At 42.8% G+C, this 22,923-nt stretch overlaps 1 protein-coding gene across 7 annotated transcripts in view; it reads left to right on the top strand.

Moving 5' to 3' along the window:
* PRUNE2 (prune homolog 2 with BCH domain) overlaps positions 1-22,923 on the top strand; it is a 257,800-nt gene that overhangs the window by 133,842 nt on the left and 101,035 nt on the right. For all 7 annotated transcript variants that reach the window (XM_032164331.2, XM_058445174.1, XM_058445172.1 and 4 more), the window contains 2 exons: positions 13,378-13,536; positions 15,741-22,335. In XM_032164331.2, coding sequence (XP_032020222.2) covers positions 13,378-13,536; positions 15,741-22,335 — 6,754 coding nt within the window. The remainder of the gene's footprint in view (positions 1-13,377; positions 13,537-15,740; positions 22,336-22,923) is intronic.

Here is a 22,923-nt window from a genome sequence, read left to right as displayed (position 1 = left end):
CATCATCTCACATCTAAGAATTTTACATGTAAATCACTTAAATGACTTAAAGATGTGTGTGATTATTATTTGAAAGTTCACATATATTATAGAGAACATAAGGCAAAAATTGTCATAACCAGTCCCCACAGAATCTTGCAAAAGTACTTTCTATGAATCAGATTAATCCCATAAATCCTGAGAATAACCTAAAAAATAATAAAAAAAAAAAAACAGGAAAGGAAAGAGGCTTAATATTTATTGTCTACTATATGTCAGGCACTTGACCAGTCTTTTATATATGTTTTTAATTCTCACAACAGTCCTATGAGGTGAGGGTTTACAGATGAGGAAACTGAGGCTCATGAAAATGAAGTAACTGACTTGAGTCACCCAGCTAGTGAGTGTCAGAGTGAGGGTTAACCTCATGTTTGGCTGACTCGTAGGTCTTTACTACCTTGGCATGAGCTCCCTGAAATAATGGAGAGACACAATAAGGTTTCAGAATAGCAATTTGGCTAAATTATGCCAACTTTAATATCAGTGAATCGTAATGTCCGTTGTATATTAGAATTCAATATGTATTATTTGAATACATCTAGAAATGACATTCTACTTTTATGTGGTTATAAAAATTATCTTCCACTTAACACTGTATCATGAGTGTTTTCCTGTGTCATTAAGTATTCTTTGATAGCATAACTTTTAATAGCAGTTTAACAATCCTTTGTGTGACCGTTCTATGATTTACTTAACCATTGCTGTTGGACATTTAGATTGTTTGTAAGTTTTAGTTATTGAAGTAATAATCCAGTTAACAGCTTTGTCCACAAATCTTTGTGTACATATATGATTATTTCTTTAGGATATATTTCTAGGCTGGACATGGTGGCTTATGCCTCTAATCCCAGCACTTTGGGAGGCCAAGGTGGGAGGATCATTTGAGGCCAGAAGTTCAGGACCAGCCTGGGCAACATGGTAAGACCCTGTCTCTACAAAAAATAAAAAAATTAGCTGGGCATGGTGGTGCATGCCTGTATTCCCAGCTACTTGGGAGGCTGAGTGAGAGAACTGCTTGAGCCTAGGAGGTTGAGTCTGCAGTGACTCATGATTATACCATTGCACTTCAGCCTGGGTGACAGAGTAAGACCCCATCTCTGAAAAAAAAAGAACATATATGTATTTTTTAATCTTTTTTTTTCTTTTAGAGATGAGCTCTCACTATGTTGCCCAGGCTGGTCTCAAACTCCTGAGTTAAGTGATTCTTCTACCCTGGCCTCCCAAAGTGCTAGGATTACAGACGTGAGCCACCATGCTCAGCCTAAAAAAAAGAATACATTTCTAAAAAAAGTTTGATAGTGTCCATTTGGAAATATTTACCAATAATAAGAAAAGAAGAAAATTTGTGTTATTAAAGGATTTCTTTGATTAATGAGTTCAGATTTATTTATTATCCATTTGAATTCCAGTTGTGAATTGTCTTTTATGTTCTGTAACAGTTTTTCCATTGGTATGTATCCTTTTTTCATTGATTTATATTAACTCTTATTCTTTTTTTTCATAGTTTTTTTTAAATTATACTTTAGGTTTTAGGGTACATGTGCACAACGTGCAGGTTTGTTACATATGTATCCATGTGCCATGTTGATTTCCTGCACCCATTAACTCGTCATTTAGCATTAGGTATATCTTCTAATGCTGTCCCTCCCCCCTCCCCCAACCCCACAAAAGTCCCCGGAGTGTGATGTTCCCCTTCCTGTGTCCATGAGTTCTCATTGTTCAATTCCCACCTATGAGTGAGAACATGCGGTGTTTCGTTTTTCGTCCTTGCGATAGTTTACTGAGAAAGATGTTTTCCAGTTTCATCCATGTCCCTACAAAGGACATGAACTCATCATTTTTTATGGCTGCATAGTATTCCATGGTGTATATGTGCCACATTTTCTTAATCCAGTCTATCGTTGTTGGACATTTGGGTTGGTTCCAACTCTTTGCTATTGTGAATAGTGCTGCAGTAAACATACGTGTGCATGTGCCTTTATAGCAGCATGATTTATAGTCCTTTGGGTATATACCCAGTAATGAGATGGCTGGGTCAAATAGTATTTCTAGTTCTAGATCCCTGAGGAATCACCACACTGACTTCCACAATGGTTGAACTAGTTTACAGTCCCACCAACAGTGGAAAAGTGTTCCTATTTCTCCACATCCTCTCCAGCGCCTGTTGTTTCCTGATTTTTTAATGATGGCCATTCTAACTGGTGTGAGATGGTATCTCACTGTGGTTTTGATTTGCATTTCTTTGATGGCCAGTGATGATGAGCATTTCTTCATGTGTTTTTTGGCTGCATAAATGTCTTGTTTTGAGAAGTGTCTGTTCATGTCCTTTGCCCACTTTTTGATGGGGTTGTTTGTTTTTTTCTTGTAAATTTGTTGGAGTTCATTGTAGATTCTGGATATTAGCCCTTTGTCAGATGAGTAGGTGGCGAAAATTTTCTCCCATTCTGTAGGTTGCCTGTTCACTCTGATGGTAGTTTCTTTTGCTGTGCAGAAGCTCTTTAGTTTAATTAGATCCCATTTGTCGATTTTGGCTTTTGTCGCCATTGCTTTTGGTGTTTTAGACATGAAGTCCTTGCCCACGCCTATGTCCTGAATGGTATTGCCTAGGTTTTCTTGTAGGCTTTTATTGGTTTTAGGTCTAACATTTAAGTCTTTAATCCATCTTGAATTAATTTTTGTATAAGGTGTAAGGAAGGGATCCAGTTTCAGCTTTCTACATATGGCTAGCCAGTTTTCCCAGCACCATTTATTAAATAGGGAATCCTTTCCCCATTTCTTGTTTTTGTCAGGTTTGTCAAAGATCAGATAGTTGTAGATATGCGGCATGATTCTGAGGGCTCTGTTCTGTTCCATTGATCTATGTCTCTGTTGTGGTACCAGTACCATGCTGTTTTGGTTACTGTAGCCTTGTAGTATAGTTTGAAGTCAGGTAGCGTGATGCCTCCAGCTTTGTTCTTTTGGCTTAGGATTGACTTGGCAATGCGGGCTCTTTTTTGGTTCCATATGAACTTTAAAGTAGTTTTTTCCAATTCTGTGAAGAAAGTCATTGGTAGCTTGATGGGGATGGCATTGAATCTATAAATTACCTTGGGCAGTATGGCCATTTTCACGATATTGATTCTTCCAACCCATGAGCATGGAATGTTCATCCATTTGTTTGTATCCTCTTTTATTTCATTGAGCAGTGGTTTGTAGTTCTCCTTGAAGAGGTCCTTCACATCCCTTGTAAGTTGGATTCCTAGGTATTTTATTTCTTTGAAGCAATTGTGAATGGGAGTTCACTCATGATTTGGCTCTCTGTTTGTCTGTGATTGGTGTACAAGAATGCTTGTGATTTTTGTACATTGATTTTGTATCCTGAGACTTTGCTGAAGTTGCTAATCAGCTTAAGGAGATTTTGGGCTGAGACGATGGGGTTTTCTAGATATACAATCATGTCATCTGCAAACAGGGACAATTTGACTTCCTCTTTTCCTAATTGAATACCCTTTATTTCCTTCTCCTGCCTGATTGCTCTGGTCAGAACTTCCAGCACTATGTTGAATAGGAGCGGTGAGAGAGGGCATCCCTGTCTTGTGCCAGTTTTCAGAGGGAATGCTTCCAGTTTTTGCCCATTCAGTATGATATTGGCTGTGGGTTTGTCATAGATAGCCCTTATTATTTTGAGATACGTCCCATCAATACCTAATTTATTGAGAGTTTTTAGCATAAAGGGTTGTTGAATTTTGTCAAAGGCCTTTTCTGCATCTATTGAGATAATCATGTGGTTTTTGTCTTTGGTTCTGTTTATATGCTGGATTACATTTATTTTTTTATTTTTATTTTTTTTTGAGACGGAGTCTCGCTCTATCGCCCAGGCTGGAGTGCAGTGGCGCAATCTCGGCTCACTGCAAGCTCCGCCTCCTGGGTTCACTACATTTATTGATTTGCGTATGTTGAACCAGCCTTGCATCCCAGGGATGAAGCCCACTTGATTATGGTGGATAAGCTTTTTGATGTGCTGCTGGATTCGGTTTGCCAGTATTTTATTGAGGATTTTTGCATCAATGTTCATCAAGGATATTGGTCTGAAATTCTCTTTTTTGGTTATGTCTCTGCCAGGCTTTGGTATCAGGACGATGCTGGTTTCATAAAATGTGTTAGGGAGGATTCCCTCTTTCTCTATGGATTGGAATAGTTTCAGAAGGAATGGTACCAGTTCCTCCTTGTACCTCTGGTAGAATTCGGCTGTGAATCCATCAGGTCCTGGACTCTTTTTGGTTGGTAAGCTATTGATTATTGCCACAATTTCAGAACCTGTTATTGGTCTATTCAGAGATTCAACTTCTTCCTGGTTTAGTCTTGGGAGGTGTATTTGTCAAGGAATTTATCCATTTCTTCTAGATTTTCTAGTTTATTTGCATAGAGGTGTTTGTAGTATTCTCTGATGGTAGATTGTATTTCTGTGGGATCGGTGGTGATATCCCCTTTTTCAATTTTTATTGCATCTATTTGATTCTTCTCTCTTTTCTTCTTTATTAGTCTTGCTAGCAGTCTATCAATTTTGTTGATCTTTTCAAAGAAGCAGCTCCTGGAGTCATCAATTTTTTGAAGGGTTTTTTGTGTCTCTATCTCCTTCAGTTCTGCTCTGATTTTAGTTATTTCTAGCCTTCTGCTAGCTTTTGAATGTGTTTGCTCTTGCTTTTCTAGTTCTTTTAATTGTGATGTTAGGGTGTCAATTTTGGATCTTTCCTGCTTTCTCTTGTGGGCATTTAGTGCTATAAATTTCCCTCTACACACTGCTTTGAACATGTCCCAGAGATTCTGGTATGTTGTGTCTTTGTTCTCGTTGGTTTCAAAGAACATCTTTATTTCTGCCTTCATTTCATTATGTACCCAATAGTCATTCAGGAGCAGGTTGTTCAGTTTCCATGTAGTTGAGCGGTTTTGAGTGAGTTTCTTAATCCTGAGTTCTAGTTTGATTGCACTGTGGTCTGAGAGACAGTTTGTTATAATTTCTGTTCTTTTACATTTGCTGAGGAGAGCTTTACTTCCAACTATGTGGTCAATTTTGGAATAGGTGTGGTGGGGTGCTGAAAAAAATGTATATTCTGTTGATTTGGGGTGGAGAGTTCTGTAGATGTCTATTAGGTCCATTTTGTGCAGAGCTGAGTTCAATTCCTGGATATCCTTGTTAACTTTCTGTCTCGTTGATCTGTCTAATGTTGACAGTGGGGTGTTAAAATCTCCCATTATTATTGTGTGGGAGTTTAAGTCCCTTCGTAGGTCACTCAGGATTTGCTTTATGAATCTGGGTGCTCCTGTGTTGGGTGCATATATATTTAGGATAGTTAGCTCTTCTTGTTGAATTGATCCCTTTACCATTATGTAATGGCCTTCTTTGTCTCTTTTGATCTTTGTTGGTTTAAAGTCTATTTTATCAGAGACTAGGATTGCAACCCCTGCCTTTTTTTGTTTTCCATTTGCTTGATAGATCTTCCTCCATCCCTTTATTTTGAGTCTATGTGTGTCTCTGCACGTGAGATAGGTTTCCTGAATACAGCACACTGATGGGTCCTGATTCCTTATCCAGTTTGCCAGTCTGTGTCTTTTAATTGGAGCATTTAGCCCATTTACATTTAACATTAATATTGTTATGTGTGAATCTGATCCTGTCATTATGATGTTAATTGGTTATTTTGCTCGTTAGTTGATGCAGTTTCTTCCTAGCCTCGATGGTCTTTACAATTTGGCATGTTTTTGCAGTGGCTGGTACCGGTTGTTCTTTTCCATGTTTAGTGCTTCCTTCAGGAGCTCTTTAAGGCAGGCCTGGTGGTGACAAAATCACTCAGCGTTTGCTTGTCTGTAAAGTATTTTATTTCTCCTTCACTTATGAAGCTTAGTTTGGCTGGATATGAAATTCTGGGTTGAAAATTCTTTTCTTTAAGAATGTTGAATATCGGCCCCCACTCTCTTCTGGCTTGTAGAGTTTCTGCCGAGAGATCAGCTGTTAGTCTGATGGGCTTCCCTTTGTGGGTAACCCGACCTTTCTCTCTGGCTGCCCTTAACATTTTTTCCTTCATTTCAACTTTGGTGAATCTGACAATTATGTGTCTTGGAGTTGCTCTTCTCAAGGAGTATCTTTGTGGAGTTCTCTGTATTTCCTGAATCTGAATGTTGGCCTGCCTTGCTAGATTGGGGAAGTTCTCCTGGATAATATCTTGCAGAGTGTTTTCCAACTTGGTTCCATTCTCCCCGTCATTTTCAGGTACACCAATCAGACGTAGGTTTGGTCAATTCACGTAGTCCCAAATTTCTTGGAGGCATTGTTCATTTCTTTTTATTCTTTTTTCTCTAAACTTCCCTTCTCGCTTCATTTCATTCATTTCATCTTCCATCAGCGATACCCTTTCTTCCAGTTGATCGCATCTGCTACTGAGGCTTCTGCAATCTTCGCGTAGTTCTTGAAACTTGGCTTTCAGCTCCATCAGCTCCTTTAAGCCCTTCTCTCCATTTGTTATTCTAGTTATCCATTCTTCTAATTTTTTTTCAAAGTTTTTAACTTCTTTGCTATAGTTTTGAATTTCCTCCCGTAGCTCAGAGTAGTTTGATCGTCTGAAGCCTTCTTCTCTCAACTCGTCAAAGTCATCCTCCATCCAGCTTTGTTCTGTTGCTGGTGAGGAACTGCATTCCTTTGGAGGAGGAGAGGTGCTCTGCTTTTTAGAGTTTCCAGTTTTTCTGCTCTGTTTTTTCCCCATCTTTGTGGTTTTATCTACTTTTGGTCTTTAATGATGGTGATATACAGATGGGTTTTTGGTGTGGATGTCCTTTCTGTTTGTTAGTTTTCCTTCTACCAGACAGGACCCTCAGCTGCAGGTCTGTTGGAGTTTACTAGAGGTCCACTCCAGACCCTGTTTGGCTGGGTGTCAGCAGCGGTGGCTGCAGAACAGCGGATTTTCATGAGACCACAAATTCAGCTGTCTGATAGTTCCTCTGGAAGTTTTGTCTCAGAGGAGTACCTGGCCGAATGAGGTGTCAGTCTGTCCCTACTGGGGGGGTGCCTCCCAGTTAGGCTGCTCAGGGGTGAGAGACCCACTTTAGGAGGCAGTCTGTCCGTTCTCAGATCTCCAGCTGCGTGCTGGGAGAACCACTACTCTCTTCAAAGCTGTCAGTCAGACAGGGACATTTAAGTCTGTAGAGGTTCCTGCTGAGTTTTTGTTTGTCTGTGCCCTGCCCCCAGAGGGGGAGCCTACAGAGGCAGGCAGGCCTCCTTGAGCTGTGGTGGGCTCCACCCAGTTCGAGCTTCCTGGCTGCTTTGTTTACCTAAGCAAGCCTGGGCAATGGCGGGAGCCCCTCCCCCAGCCTCGCTGCCACCTTGCAGCTTGATCTCAGACTGCTGTGCTAGCAATCAGCGAGACTCCGTGGGCATAGGACCCTCCGAGCCAGGTGCGGGACACAATCTCCTAGTGTGCCGTTTTCCAGGCCTGTTGGAAAAGCGCAGTATTAGGGTGGGACTGACCCGATATTCCAGGTGCCATCTGTTACCCCTTTCTTTGACTAGGAAAGGGAACTCTCTGACCCCCTGTGCTTCCCGAGTGAGGCAATGCCTCGCCCTTCTTCGGCTCGCACACAGTGCGCTTCACCGACTGTCCTGCACCCACTGTTTGGCACTCCCTAGTGAGATGAAACCAGTACCTCAAGCAGAAATGCAGATATCACCCATCTTCTGTGTCACTCAGGCTGGGAGCTGGAGACCGGAGCTGTTCCTATTCGGCCATCTTGGCTCCACCGATTTATATTAACTCTTATTCTTGAGGACATTAAACCTTTTCCTCCTAGCTAAAAAGAAACTAAATAATAATAATTGCATTGGGAAACTTTCAGTGGGCTTTAAGCAGGAGAGTGTCATTATTCAATTTATATTTTTAAAAGCTGCCTCTTGGGGAAGGGGTGGAAAAAAATAAAATAAAGCTGCCCCTTGATGCTATGTGGAGACTATGTTACTGAGAGACCAGCTGTGATGCTGCTGCTAAAGTTCTGGCAAGAGATGATGGTGGCTGTGGCTAGGACAGCAATGGAGATGGAGAGATATTAGAGACGTGTTTAGACTACAGATATCTTTTAAAGGCAATGTTAATAGGATTTGCTGGTGAATTACGTGAGAGATGAGGAAAAAAGCAATCAAGGATAATTCCTAGATGTCGGGTTCGAGTAACTGGGTAGATGGTGGTGCCATTTAATAAGACAGACGCAACGGAGGAGGCAGTGGGCCATATTTTACTTGAGATACTTATTAAACAGCTACATGCAGATCTCATGTGCATGTAGATTCTGTCATCAGTGGCAGACAAATGGCTTTAAAGCCATGTGGCTGGATAAGATCATCAAGGAGAAAGTGGAAAGAGAGAAGAGAAAGGGGACAGGAAACAAAGTTGGGTGTGAATATTTGGAGGCTTAATAAGGAAGAGCAACCAGCAAAGGTGACTGAAGGGCAGTCGATGTATCAGGAGAAAAACAAGGTGTGTGGTGTCAGGAAGGTGAAGGAATTAAGTGTTTCAAAACAGAGGGAGAGTCAATCTCATGGAATACTGTAGAGAATCAAGTAGGGTAAGAAATGGAATTGATTTTTGGATTTGGCAGCCTCGGAGTGCTTGGTACTTTTGAGAAGAGAGTTTCAGTGAAATGATGGAGCCAGATCCCCCACAGCGGGGATTGAGAAGACAATAGAAGGTGAGCATGTGTGAGTGATGTAAAAGAGGGTTTCTGTCTCTCAAGGAATATCCATTCAAGTGTTTACAAGACATTCTTTACATCACTTTTATTTCATACGATGCGCCGAAGCTACCAGCAGACAGCATAAAGACTGCCTTTTTCTGAGCAATGAAAAATGTAAAATAGGATATTGTGAGAATGAAAGGTTTCACTGCATCTGCACTTTCAGCCGTGAATGGAGTAATCTGTGGGGCACCATCACTATCACCATCTTGGTTTTGATATTAGTTCAAGTACAGCTGTATTATTTCTGTTTTCCTCCTCTGGGTTATAATGAACATCAACTTCTTTTAGGGTTCTTGGGACCTACACCTTAGCTTTTTTCACCAGGAAATAACAAAGGCTTTTTCTCCCCACGTTTCCAGGCTTTCATTCCCAAACTAGAAATTACTCAGACAAGAAGACACGTGACCTCTAAAAATGTTTAGTCATTGACCCTTCGGAATCACGAGTGACAAAGGGCTGTGACAGGGAGCAATTGCCATTCTTCCTAACTGTTGGCATTAATATGAGATTTTGCCAGCCAATTCCCAGTTGCAATGATTCATAAAGTAACTTCCTAAATTCTATGCGACAATTATAGGCTGGGGTCACAAATGCAGAAGGTGTGTGTGGCTGGGGTGGGGGTGGTAAATTCAACGGGAAGTGCTTTTATTGTCTAAATCCTTAGTAAATTGAATGGGAGATATATACGTATGCATGTATATAATTTTAATTTAAGCGGGGGGGGACATTTTGGAGACATTTGAGCAGATTAACAAATAGTATTTGTATACATGTAACTAAAACAGTAATTTATCAGGTAGAAGGCAGATGGGGGGGAATAAAATGTCAACCTGTATCTACAGTTGGGTTGTGTTGATGATAAAGTGCTGTTTATTCAGGGCCAGCCTAGCTTGTCAGCAACATAAGAGCCACCGCAGCACATGACTCCCTGCGTAGCTAGAAGACAATAATAAATTATCCCCTATGCAAACAGCACCGGCATAGAAGCAGAACAAACACACTCTGCCTCCTGGAATTCTGAAGATTCTCACTCATTCCCTCGTTTAATTCTGTTTTAAACATGAAACTCTTGACATTATCCCAAGGCGAGTAAGATGGAATCTGGCTTGGAGAGCTGGCTTGGAGAATCTGTTTTAGGGTTATTGTAAAATGTATTTTGTTTCTCTAACTTGCCTAGGTGATTCAAATAGTTTTTTGATTTATCAGCTCTTCATTTGGTCCTGTGGAATTTGGGGTCACCCAGAGGAAAACTGAGCTAGAGCACTTGAGGGACATGATGAAAATACAGTCTCTGCAGCCATAAAAAAGGATGAGCTCATCATGTCCTTTGCAGGGACATGGATGAAGCTGGAAGCCACCATCCTTAACAAACTAACATAGGAACAGAAAACCAAACACTGCTTATTCTCACTCATAAGTGGGAGTTGAACAATGAGAACACATGGACACAGGGAGGGGAACAGCACACACTGGGGCCTGTTGGGGGGTGGGGGAGTGAGGGGAGGGAATCTAGATGATGGGTCAATAGGTGCAGCAAACCACCATGGCACACATATACCTATGTAACAAACCTGCACATTCTGCACATGTATCCCAGAACTTAAAATTTTAAAAATAAAATAAAATAAAATAAAATTAGAAATAAACATACCTATACCATTCTGAAAAAAAAAAAGAAAAAGAAAATATAGTCTTGATCCAGTGCCTAACCTGCTAAATGAGAACCTGGAGGAGATTGGCCCAGAAATGTACACCCTAAGGGGACTTTTATGATGAGGTTGCCGTAGGAACACAGAGCTGGCAGTGTGAGTCAGTACAAGTCCTGTGACAGTGCTGAGAGAGTCCAAAGGACTGGTTTGTAGGAAAATATATCAACTAATAAATCCCTCTCTGGAGTAGTGCTTTTCAGATTTCAACATGCATTCCAATTCCTAGGATTGTTGGAAAATGCAGATCCTGCTTCAATAGGTCTAGGGTTTTGCCTGAGACTCTGTGTTTCCAACAAGATGCTTGGTGTTGCCAGTGCTGCTGGACTTGAGTCCATCGAGGTCCTAGAGCCATCAGTTTAACACAGAAGAATTAAAACAGTTTGGAGATCAGCCAGCATTTTTGAATAGGAAACTTTCCACAAGTGTGGCTTTGAACAGTGTTGATTCTACTGATTCTTAATCTTATGCTCAGATACAGATAAAACCTGCCCCTCTTGTTTTAGTGACCCGGCCAGGAGTGTAGTGAGAATTTTGTTAAATGTAAAAATCTCTTAGAAATGTGTGTCTTCTTTCAAGGGTTTATAAATGTATTTGGAGGCCTTTATATACATAATGAAAAATATTTGGAAAGGAAAGCTGTAAGGCTTATTGTGCTGAAGCCTTCAGTTACTGGAAATAAAATGTAGTTAGTTGTAGTCTCTTTTTATTTTTTCAGGGCTATATCTTTTTTTACAATTCATAGTGGCAACAAGTTTAGCACTGAGGTTCTTGATTCACCCTTGATGATTTGAAATAATTTTATCTGTTGAACATGCATTGTATATGAGTTTTGATTATTTTAAAAATCTCCTTCTAAATATTTAATGTCTATTTCTATTGTGGATGAATTAATTTTTTAAACATCTACTTAAAGATTGTTATTAGGCCATTTGGAAAATAAATAAAAAGCATGAAAGCTGACAGTACACACTTTGGAACACATGCTTCCAAAAGCATATGTTCCAAATGCGTATGACATATTTGATCATAAATGTCATTACAATAGATCCTTGATGTTCATCAGCATGAGAATAGATCCTGAGACCTTTGCGGATTCGTATGTGCAATTCCTTGCAACCAAAAAAGGGAAAGTGGCCCGGTAAGATGCCAGATGAGAGTGGCTGCCTTGGAGTAGACAGCAAAGCCTCCTCGAAACATGGAAGTCAGTATTGGGCGGGGCCTGCCTGCCTACCTAGGGTCTTGTGTGCCGTCTTTAGAGCCTCACAGACCTTGAGATTCAACTCAGCAGCATTACAGAGTATGGGTATGATGGCTATTCAAAGTGGCTGGTAAATAGTCTAAGCCACAAATACCCAATCCACGAGTTTCAAAGAATGACCACATAGACATTAATGTGGGCATGGGGAAATCTGCAACTCTCTGCACGGCATCATTCACATCTTCACAGTGGCTGTCCTAGGAGATGTGTGTGGCACTTCCACTTTCTGTGGTACACATTTCTGTGTTGTTTTAGTATCTTACCCATGGCAGGCATAATTGTGATTGCTATTATAATCAGAAAAAAATCAACAGAATTCTTTAAATCCTTGAGTGCACATCATGGTGTTTTTTGTTGAGTGACACAATAGACTGTCAGTTGATGAATTATGTAGTATGATCATATATGTGCTAGGATAGATATATATGTGGACTATGATAGAAGATTATGAATGATGGAGCACAGGTTGATTTTCTGTACCTGTCTCTCCAGTCGTCCAACAAAGATTTCTTGAACAACTAGTATATGCCAGGCATTATGTTAGGGGCTAGCATATGTTCTTCACTGTACTTCTTTAAAAGGAAGAGAGACACTCACGCAGACAAAGTGGCTCTCATTGTAGTTAATAAAACTCAAAGACCGGACTGAGTGCGGTCTTACACCTGTAAGCCCAGCACTTTGGGAGGATGAAGTGGGCGGATCAGTTGAGCCCAGGAGTTCGAGACCAGCCTGGGCAAAATGGCAAAACCTCATGCCTACAACAAATACAATAAATTAGCTGGGCATGGTGATACACACCTGTAGTCCCAGCTTTGGGAGGCTGAGGTGGGAGGATTGCTTGAGCCCGGGAGGCGTAGGTTGCAGTGAGCCGAGATAATACCACAGCACTCCAGCCTGGGTGACAGTATGAGACCCTGTCTCAAAAATAAATAAACAAATACATACATGCAGTAAATAAAACTTGAAGCAGCCAGAACACTTTTTGCAAATGATGTGAGCCACACCTGGGTATTCTGAGGTATTGGGATCCCCTTCTGCAATTATTCATTCCTCCACAGCTGCCACATAGAACAAGCAAATCTGACATCACAGCTCTTTTAAAAATCTCCCAGAATTCTACACTGGAATAAAGATCACCCAGTAAACTCAGCTGTGTTCATTCGTAGCAATTTCTCCTTGGAGTTAATACTAATCATTAGAAAAAAAAATACAGGAAGAAATAACTTCTCCCTATTCTTATTGTGATAAATTGTAACAATAGCAGACATTCCTATATAGATCCTATAAGCGATAAGAGGGAAAATAGGATTTGCAAATTAAGTATCTGAATAAATATTTTAGAAAAAAATGTTTAGGATATCTGTTCTTTGTCTAAACTATTCTTAATAATGGCAAAAACTCCTTTCTTACATGGTTTGGGAAAACAAACAAGCAAAGTGTATTTTAAGCCATAGCATGAAAGTTTCCACTCTTTCTCAAAGCAAACTGTATTTCACTTGCCTTAAATAATACATATCTCTCCTAAATACATCATAAGACTGGACAGATTTGTGGAACAACTCCCCACAGCTGGGCGGTTTGACATTAATATCAAATTTCCTGTTGTTGTTTCAGAATTGTCTGTTTCACAGCAATATTACCAGTGACTTGAAAGCATTTACAGACAAGTTTGGTTTTGACGTCCTCATCCTGTTCTCCAGCTATCTGTCAGAGGAGCAGCAGCCGAGACGACAGATTGCTGTGTACTCAGAAAACATGGAGCTGTGCAGTCAGGTGAGCCCCTCCTCTGACCCCAACATGTTTCCCTGTGTCCTAACCTGCTGGAGCTCAGAACACACAGTGCAAGACAGAACAGATTGGTGGCTCATGAGCAATTAGCCCAAGAGGTAGAGTCCTAGAGGTTTGAGTTTTAGGAAATGATGGGGGTACATTTTACATTTGGCCTTTTAAGAAAGCCCCAAAAGCATTTCTCTTCTTGACTGAATCCATAGTGCAAAACATTAGCTCTTTCTCATCCCCAAAAGAGCAAGTCCTCCTTTGGGTGCTATTTTCTTCTAGGACTGCTCCCTGATCATAATTGACAAGGTTTAGCCCCTGTCTTAGGACCTGTTTGGTGCCCAGTGTTTAAGACCTGGTGATCTGATGCTTTAATCAAAGTTAGTTTGTCTCCAGGTACCAGAACTCTGACTAGGTAATCAATTATCCTCCAGGTTGATAGCTGAGTCTTTTAACCCAAGGCCTAGGAAATAAAAAAAAAAAAGAATTAGATAAATTAATCAAAATAGGCCATCGGATATACCAAGCCAGGTGTACTTAATAACTAATATGAGAACATACATGATTCATTATAATAGGAGCCACACGGGCCCTGGATGCTTCATCACTTATTTTTCCTCACTAATGGAGTCAATGCCTTATGTACCCATGGGTGGCTAGAGGCACAGTCTCTGCCCCTTTCTTTTCTACATCCTCCTTTCTGTCCCCCAAGAGCTCCACTGTAGCTCTCTTGACCCATGCCTGTGGGTACTCTCGGGCTCTCTCAAGTCCGAATGTGAAAGAGCATCTCCTCCTCTGACCTGCGTCACCAGCCTGTGGTTTTTTCAACACTTTCCTCTGCATTTGGTTTCAAAGCTAAATTTCATCTTTGGTCACTGCCTTCCCAGGGACGGGATTTAGGCCTTGGAAGCCTATAATATGGCAGCTTTCAAATCACGTTTAGCAGTAGACCCCTTTTTCAAACCAATTTGAAAATTGGTTCATTGGAAACAGACAAAATTAGAAGAGCAGATGAAGGAGTTAAAAGCCCTTGAGTTGACCCCAGTCCTCCTCTCTTCTCCCCTTCCACCCTCTCCACCCTAGTAATAGCCAGAGGTGGATCCCTGGAATCTTAAACAACAGAGTCCTGGCTCTGGCCTGGCGAGTCCCTCTTGGCCTGTGTGGTCACACCACTGGCTGAGTCAGCCTTTGCAGCTGGGCTGCCTGGGTGCAGAACTCAGGCTCCAGCACTTGTTAGCTGTGTGTTGCTGGACAAGTTATTTAATCTTCCTGTATCTTCATTTCTTCATGGGTAAAATAGGAATAAAAAGAGTTCCTACCTTTTGGAATTACTGTGGTGATTAAAAGAGATAATGATCATAAAACCCTTAGAACCATGCCTGGCACATTAAAGCACTCAATAAATGTTAATTATTATTAGTAGTATCTATGTGAGCTCCATGATGGTAGTGGTGGTGGTTATTATTATTATTAATTTTACCTCTACTAATCCTGTGGGGCCATTTCAAAGGCCCAGCACAACAAAATACTCCTGACATTCCCTAAAAATCAGAAAGCCGTAACCCAGTTCTGGCCTCACACTGACCATCCGTCAGTGTCCCCTTGCCTCCCAGGTTGGCTTTGTCTGTTTTGGGCTCCATGCCTCCGTTACCTGGGGTGAAAGGGACCGAGGGGTCCTGAGTGCTGTTCGGAAAGGTCAGACCCTGGGAGCATCTTTGTCTTTCCTACTCTCTCTTTTGCATTCTGAAGCTGTCAGAGGATCAAGTAGCCCTGGCTGCCCCCTTCCAAACAAGAGCCTGTCTCCTGATATTTTCCCCTTATTCCAACACTTTTCCTATAGTTGTCAGCAACATGCATTATCTCTGGTTTTTTGCAACTTGAATTACATTGCTATTGGAAGATGGTATTATATTACAGTTAGGAAAGAAGTTAGATGGTTTAAACTCCTTTACCCAAAACATTCAGGAGCCATCAAAATCGAGCACCTGGATTTTGAATTAAACAGAGAGACAGTTGGATAGAATTAGAGAAAGGGTTTGTGGTACAGTAATCAGAACTTTCTAAGTTTGAGATCTTCTTTTTCAGACAGATGAACACAGATTAATTTTATATTTAAAAATTAAGTGAGATAAATTGCAAAGTGCAACTGCAAAGTGCAACAGTGCCTGAGTGCTGACACAAATTCCTGTGCCTTCCGACAGATTTGCTGTGAGCTGGAAGAGTGTCAGAACCCTTGCCTAGAACTGGAGCCCTTTGACTGTGGATGTGATGAGATCCTAGTGTACCAACAAGAGGACCCTTCGGTGACTTGTGATCAGGTGGTTCTCGTTGTCAAGGAAGTCATCAACAGGAGGTGTCCAGAGATGGTCTCCAACAGCCGGACGTCCTCAACAGAAGCCGTGGCAGGCAGTGCCCCCCTCTCCCAGGGGTCTTCTGGGATTATGGAATTGTATGGTTCCGACATAGAGCCACAACCCAGCTCTGTGAATTTCATAGAGAACCCTCCAGATCTCAATGATTCTAACCAGGCTCAGGTGGATGCCAATGTAGACCTTGTTAGCCCAGACAGCGGACTGGCTACCATCAGGAGCAGCCGCTCATCCAAGGAGAGCTCTGTTTTCCTCAGTGACGACAGCCCTGTGGGAGAAGGTGCTGGGCCTCACCACACCCTCCTCCCAGGGCTTGACTCCTACAGCCCCATCCCTGAAGGGGCGGTGGCGGAGGAACACGCATGGTCTGGAGAACACGGTGAACACTTCGACCTCTTCAATTTTGACCCAGCACCCATGGCTTCTGGACAGTCCCAGCAATCCTCTCATTCTGCAGACTACTCCCCAGCAGATGACTTCTTCCCCAACAATGACCTGTCAGAAGGACAGCTCCCCGCTGGGCCTGAAGGTCTTGATGGCATGGGAACCAACATGTCTAATTATTCATCCAGTTCACTTTTGTCGGGGGCTGGCAAAGATAGCCTTGTGGAATATGATGAGGAGTTCGTCCAGAGACAAGAAAGTCCCAGAGATAACTCTGAAAGAAATTTGAGCCTGACAGATTTTGTGGGAGATGAATCCCCGTCCCCAGAAAGGCTAAAAAATATTGGAAAGAGGATCCCACCAACACCCATGAATAGTTTAGTAGAAAGCTCGCCATCCACTGAAGAACCAGCCTCACTCTATACAGTAGATATGACCCAAAAAGCAACTGACACAGGTCACATGGGGCCACCTCAGACCCATGCACGGTGCAGCAGCTGGTGGGGTGGTTTGGAAATTGACTCCAAAAATATTGCAGATGCGTGGAGTTCCAGTGAACAGGAATCTGTTTTCCAGAGCCCTGAATCATGGAAAGAGCATAAGCCAAGCTCCATTGATAGGAGAGCCTCAGATTCTGTATTTCAACCAAAGAGTCTCGAATTTACAAAGTCAGGTCCCTGGGAGTCTGAATTTGGTCAGCCTCAACTGGGTGGCAATGATATTCAAGACCAAAATGAGGAAAGCTTGCCATTCCAGAACCTGCCCGTGGAGAAGTCACCTTTGCCAAATACATCTTCCCAAGGAACAAACCACCTGATAGAAGACTTTGCTTCTTTGTGGCATTCTGGTCGCTCTCCTACAGCCATGCCTGAGCCCTGGGGAAATCCTACAGATGATGGTGAACCAGCAGCTGTGGCGCCATTCCCCGCCTGGAGTGCATTTGGTAAAGAAGATCATGCTGAAGCTTTAAAAACTACCTGGAATTTGCACCCAACAAGTGGCGAGACACCTTCTGTTAGGGACCCAAATGAGTGGGCCATGGCGAAAAGTGGGTTTGCCTTTTCTTCTTCAGAACTACTGGACAATTCACCCAGTGAGATAAACAATGAAGCAGCTCCAGAAATCTGGGGCAAGAGAAACAATGACTCCAGGGATCACATTTTTGCACCTGGAAATCCCAGTTCTGATCTGGATCACACATGGACTAATTCTAAGCCACCAAAAGAAGATCAGAATGGTTTAGTGGATCCTAAAAGTAGGGGCAAGGTATATGAAAAGGTAGATTCCTGGAACCTTTTTGAGGAGAATATGAAGAAAGGAGGGTCAGATGTCCTAGTTCCTTGGGAAGATTCCTTCTTATCTTACAAATGTTCTGATTACAGTGCATCCAACCTAGGAGAGGATTCGGTGCCTTCCCCCTTAGATACCAATTATTCCACCTCAGACTCTTACACATCACCAACATTTGCTGGAGACGAAAAGGAAACTGAACACAAGCCATTTGCTAAAGAGGAAGGTTTTGAGTCAAAAGATGGTAACTCCACGGCAGAGGAGACTGACATTCCTCCTCAGTCACTGCAACAGTCATCTCGGAATCGAATCAGTTCAGGTCCTGGGAACCTAGACATGTGGGCTTCACCTCATGCAGATAACAGTTCTGAAATAAATGCCACTCACGACCCAGATGAAAATGAACTCAAGACAGAGCACACAGATGGTAAGAATGTCTCCATGGAGGATGACATGGGGGAAAGCAGCCAGTCCAGTTACGACGACCCCAGCATGATGCAACTGTACAATGAAACAAACCGACAACTCACACTTTTGCACAGCAGCACCAACTCCCGGCAGACGGCCCCTGACAGTCTCGACTTGTGGAACAGAGTGATTTTGGAGGATACTCAGTCCACTGCAACGATCTCAGATATGGACAATGATTTGGACTGGGATGACTGTAGTGGGGGTGTAGCAATCCCCAGTGATGGTCAAACAGAAGGATACATGGCTGAAGGTTCCGAGCCAGAAACCCGATTTAGAGTGAGACAGCTGGAACCCTGGGGCTTGGAGTATCAGGAAGCAAATCAGGTAGATTGGGAGCTCCCTGCCTCTGATGAGCATACCAAGGACAGTGTTCCCAGTGAACATCACACACTGAATGAGAAAAGTGGGCAGCTAATTGCAAACAGTATTTGGGATTCTGTCATGAGAGATAAAGACATGTCATCATTCATGTTACCAGGCTCCTCACATATCACAGATTCAGAGCAAAGCGAATTGCCTCCTGAAATCCCCAGCCATTCAGCAAATGTTAACGATACTCACTCCCCAGATGTGCCAGCAGCCTCTGGAACCAGCGAATCAGAGGCACTTGTATCTCGTCTTGACAACCAGGACACAGAGAGGGAAACCCTGCAAAGTGATGCAGCATCCTTGGCGACTAGGCTTGAGAATCCAGGGCATTTTACACACCCAGATCCATGGAAAGGTCATGGCGATGGACAAAGTGAAAGTGAGAAGGAAGCCCAGGGAGCCACCGACAGGGAGCACCTTGATGAAGAGGAGGTGATCGCCTCTGGTGTGGAGAATGCCTCAGGGATTTCTGAAAAAGGGCAGAGTGACCAGGAACTGTCTTCTCTGGTTGCATCTGAACATCAGGAAATCTGCGTTAAATCAGGCAAAATTAGCTCTCTTGCTGTCACTTTCAGTCCTCCAACTGAGGAACCAGAGGAAGTTTTAGAGTATGAAGAGGGGTCTTACAATCTAGACTCCCGTGATGTGCAAACAGGGATGTCCGCAGATAACCTGCAGCCAAAAGATACCTATGAAAAGCACCTCATGCGTCAGAGAAATTCAGGTGAAACTACTGAGACTTCAGATGGGATGCATTTCACAAAATATGTATCTGTACCTGAAAAGGATCTTGAGAAAACTGAAGAATGTAACATTCTAGAGCCAGAGAACGTGGGTGGAGGGCCACCTCACAAAGTTCCCCGAAGTCTTGACTTTGGGGACGTCCTTATAGACAGTGATGTGCATGTCAGCAGCACACGTTCTGAGATAACCAAAAATCTTGACGTTAAGGGGACTGCAAATAGCCTTCCAGGAGCCGGTTCATCTGGAAATTTTGACAGAGATACTATTTCTAGTGAGTATACTCATTCAAGTGCATCAAGTCCTGAGTTAAATGACTCTTCAGTTGCACTGTCCTCCTGGGGCCAACAACCCAGTTCTGGGTATCAGGAAGAAAACCAAGGCAACTGGAGTGAACAGAATCACCAAGAATCTGAACTAATTACCACTGATGGCCAAGTAGAAATAGTTACCAAAATGAAGGATTTAGAGAAAAACAGAATAAATGAGTTTGAAAAGAGCTTTGATCGCAAAACTCCTACATTTTTAGAGATCTGGAATGACTCAGTTGATGGTGATTCCTTTTCCTCTTTATCCAGTCCTGAAACAGGCAAATATTCTGAACATTCAGGCACACATCAGGAAAGCAATCTAATTGCTAGCTACCAGGAGAAAAATGAACATGACATTTGTGCAACTGTGCAGCCAGAGGATGCCAGGGTCATTTCAACAAGCTCAGGTTCCGATGATGACAGTGTCGGTGGTGAAGAGTCAGTGGAGGAAGAGATCCAGGTGGCCAACTGCCGTGTTGCTCACGATGAATCCAGAGCTTGGGATTCACTGAATGAATCTAATAAGTTCTTGGTCACAGCTGATCCTAAGTCTGAAAATATTTACGACTACCTAGACAGCTCAGAGCCAGCAGAGAATGAGAATAAGTCAAATCCATTCTGTGACAATCAACAAAGCAGCCCTGATCCCTGGACTTTCTCACCATTAACGGAGACTGAAATACAGATTACAGCAGTGGAGAAGGAGACGAGATCTTCTCCAGAAACAGAGAAGACAGGAGATGTTGCATGGCAAATATCTCCCAAAGCTGAACCAAAGAACGAAGATAATTCTCAACTGGAAATGCTGGGCATCTCAGCTGATAGCACTGAGTGGTGGAATGCCTCACCCCAGGAAGGGAGACTAATTGAAAGTCCATTTGAAAGGGAGCTGTCTGACTCCAGTGGTGTGTTGGAGATAAATTCTTCAGTATACCAAAACACCAGTCCCTGGGGAGTACCAGTTCAGGGTGATATTGAGCCCATGGAAACACGCTATACTAATCCTTTTAGTGACAACCATCAGTCACCCTTTCTGGAAGGTAATGGGAAGAACTCCCATGAGCAACTCTGGAACATTCAACCAAGACAGCCAGACCCAGATGCTGACAAGTTCAGCCAGCTTGTAACATTAGACCAAATTAAAGAAAAGGACTCAAGAGAGCAAACCTTTGTGTCTGCTGCTGGTGATGAGCTGACTCCTGAAACACCTACCCAAGAGCAGTGTCAGGACACCACGCTGTCAGTCTGCGATCAGCCAGATGCAGCCTTTACTCACGCAGAGGAAAATGGTTGTGTTACATCTAATGTTTCAACTAATGAAGGTCAAGAAACAGATCAGTGGGAACAAGAAAAATCATACCTAGGTGAGATGACAAACTCAAGCATTGCCACAGAAAATTTTCCTGCTGTCAGTTCTCCCACCCAACTGATAATGAAGCCAGGCTCTGAATGGGATGGCTGTACCCCAAGTGAGGACTCCCGAGGTACCTTTGTGCCAGATATTTTACATGGCAACTTTCAAGAGGGTGGGCAGCTGGCCTCTGCCGCGCCTGACTTGTGGATAGATGCTAAGAAGCCCTTCAGTTTGAATGCAGATGGTGAGAATCCTGATATCCTGACGTACTGCGACCATGACAGCAATTCTCAGGCTTCCAACAGCCCTGATATATGTCACGATTCCGAAGGAAAGCAAGAGACTGAGAAGCACCTCAGTGCTTCCATGGGACCTGAAGTGGAATCCAGTGAGCTTTGTCTCACTGAGCCAGAGATAGATGAAGAACCCATTCATGAGCCTGGACAGGAGTTTGTCCCATCCAATGCAGAACTCGATTCTGAAAACGCAGCTCCGCTGCCTCCAATTGGCAATCAAGCAGACATAAAGGTCTCCTCTCAGCCCACCTCTCATAAAGGTTCACCTGAACCTTCTGAAATAAATGGTGACAACAGTACAGGTTTACAAGTATCAGAAAAAGGAGCCAGCCCAGATATGGCACCAATTTTGGAACCAGTTGACAGAAGAATCCCAAGGATTGAAAATGTGGCAACTAGCATTTTTGTAACTCACCAAGAGCCAACTCCAGAAGGTGACAGTTCTTGGATATCAGACAGCTTTTCTCCTGAAAGTCAGCCTGGTGCAAGAGCTTTGTTTGATGGTGATCCACATTTATCCACAGAGAATCCTGCCATGGTTGCTGATGCTTTGCTAGCCTCAGACACTTGTCTGGATATAAGCGAAGCTGCCTTTGACCACAGTTTCAGCGATGCCTCAGGTCTCAACACATCCACAGGAACAATAGATGACATCAGTAAACTGACGTTATCCGAAGGCCATCCCGAAACGCCAGTTGATGGGGACCTAGGGAAGCAAGATATCTGCTCATCTGAAGCCTCATGGGGTGATTTTGAATACGATGTAATGGGCCAGAATATCGATGAAGATTTACTGAGAGAGCCTGAACACTTCCTGTATAGTGGTGACCCTCCTTTGGAGGAAGATTCTCTGAAGCAGTCGCTGGCACCATACACACCTCCCTTTGATTTGTCTTATCTCACAGAACCTGCCCAGAGTGCTGAAACAATAAAGGAAGCTGGGTCTCCAGAGGATGAGTCTCTGGGATGCAGAGCAGCAGAGATAGTGCTTTCTGCACTTCCTGATCGAAGAAGTGAGGGAAACAAGGCTGAGACCAAAAACAGACTGCCTGGATCCCAGCTGGCTGTGCTGCATATTCATGAAGACCCTGAGTCCGTTTATTTGCCGGTAGGAGCAGGCTCCAACATTTTGTCTCCATCAAACATTGACTGGGAAGTAGAAACAGATAATTCTGATTTACCAGCAGGTGGAGACATAGGACCACCAAAAGGTAAGAAACATCCCATTCTCCCACTTCCAAGAAACTGCTGCGTTGATTAAACTAGTGCATATTTGTAAGACACACTCTTCCTACCAATGAGGGTAGAGAGAAAACTAACTACATTTGCAAGGCATGCCTCACTAAGTCCTGTATCATAACAGCAGTAAAATCTAGTGCATATGTAATACCTATTCCTGATAGTGCATAAGAAAATCAAATGACTCTACAAAATAAAAATATTTTCTAGCTGGGCGCGGTGGCTCACGCCTCTAATCCCAGCACTTTGGGAGGCCAAGGAGTGGGGGGGGATCACCTGATGTCAGGTGTTCAAGACCAGCCTGGCCAGTATGGTGAAACCCCGTCTCTACTAAAAATACAAAAATTAGCTGGGCGTGGGGGCAGGCGCCTGTAGTCCCAGCTACTCAGGAGGCTGAGGCAGAAGAACAGCTTGCAACCAGGAGGTGGAGGTTTCAGTGAGCTGAGATCACATCATTGCACTCTAGCCTGGGTGACAGAGCGGGACTCTGTCTCGAATGAATGAATACATAAATAAATAAAATATATAAAAAATATTAAGTTACCTCTTTTAGATGATCT

This window comes from Hylobates moloch, unplaced genomic scaffold, assembly GCF_009828535.3.
Source record: "Hylobates moloch isolate HMO894 unplaced genomic scaffold, HMol_V3 SCAFFOLD_10, whole genome shotgun sequence".
Classification (NCBI taxonomy): domain Eukaryota; kingdom Metazoa; phylum Chordata; class Mammalia; order Primates; family Hylobatidae; genus Hylobates; species Hylobates moloch.
Note: the sequence above shows the minus strand (reverse complement) of the source record. Positions and strands in the feature narration are given on the sequence as shown.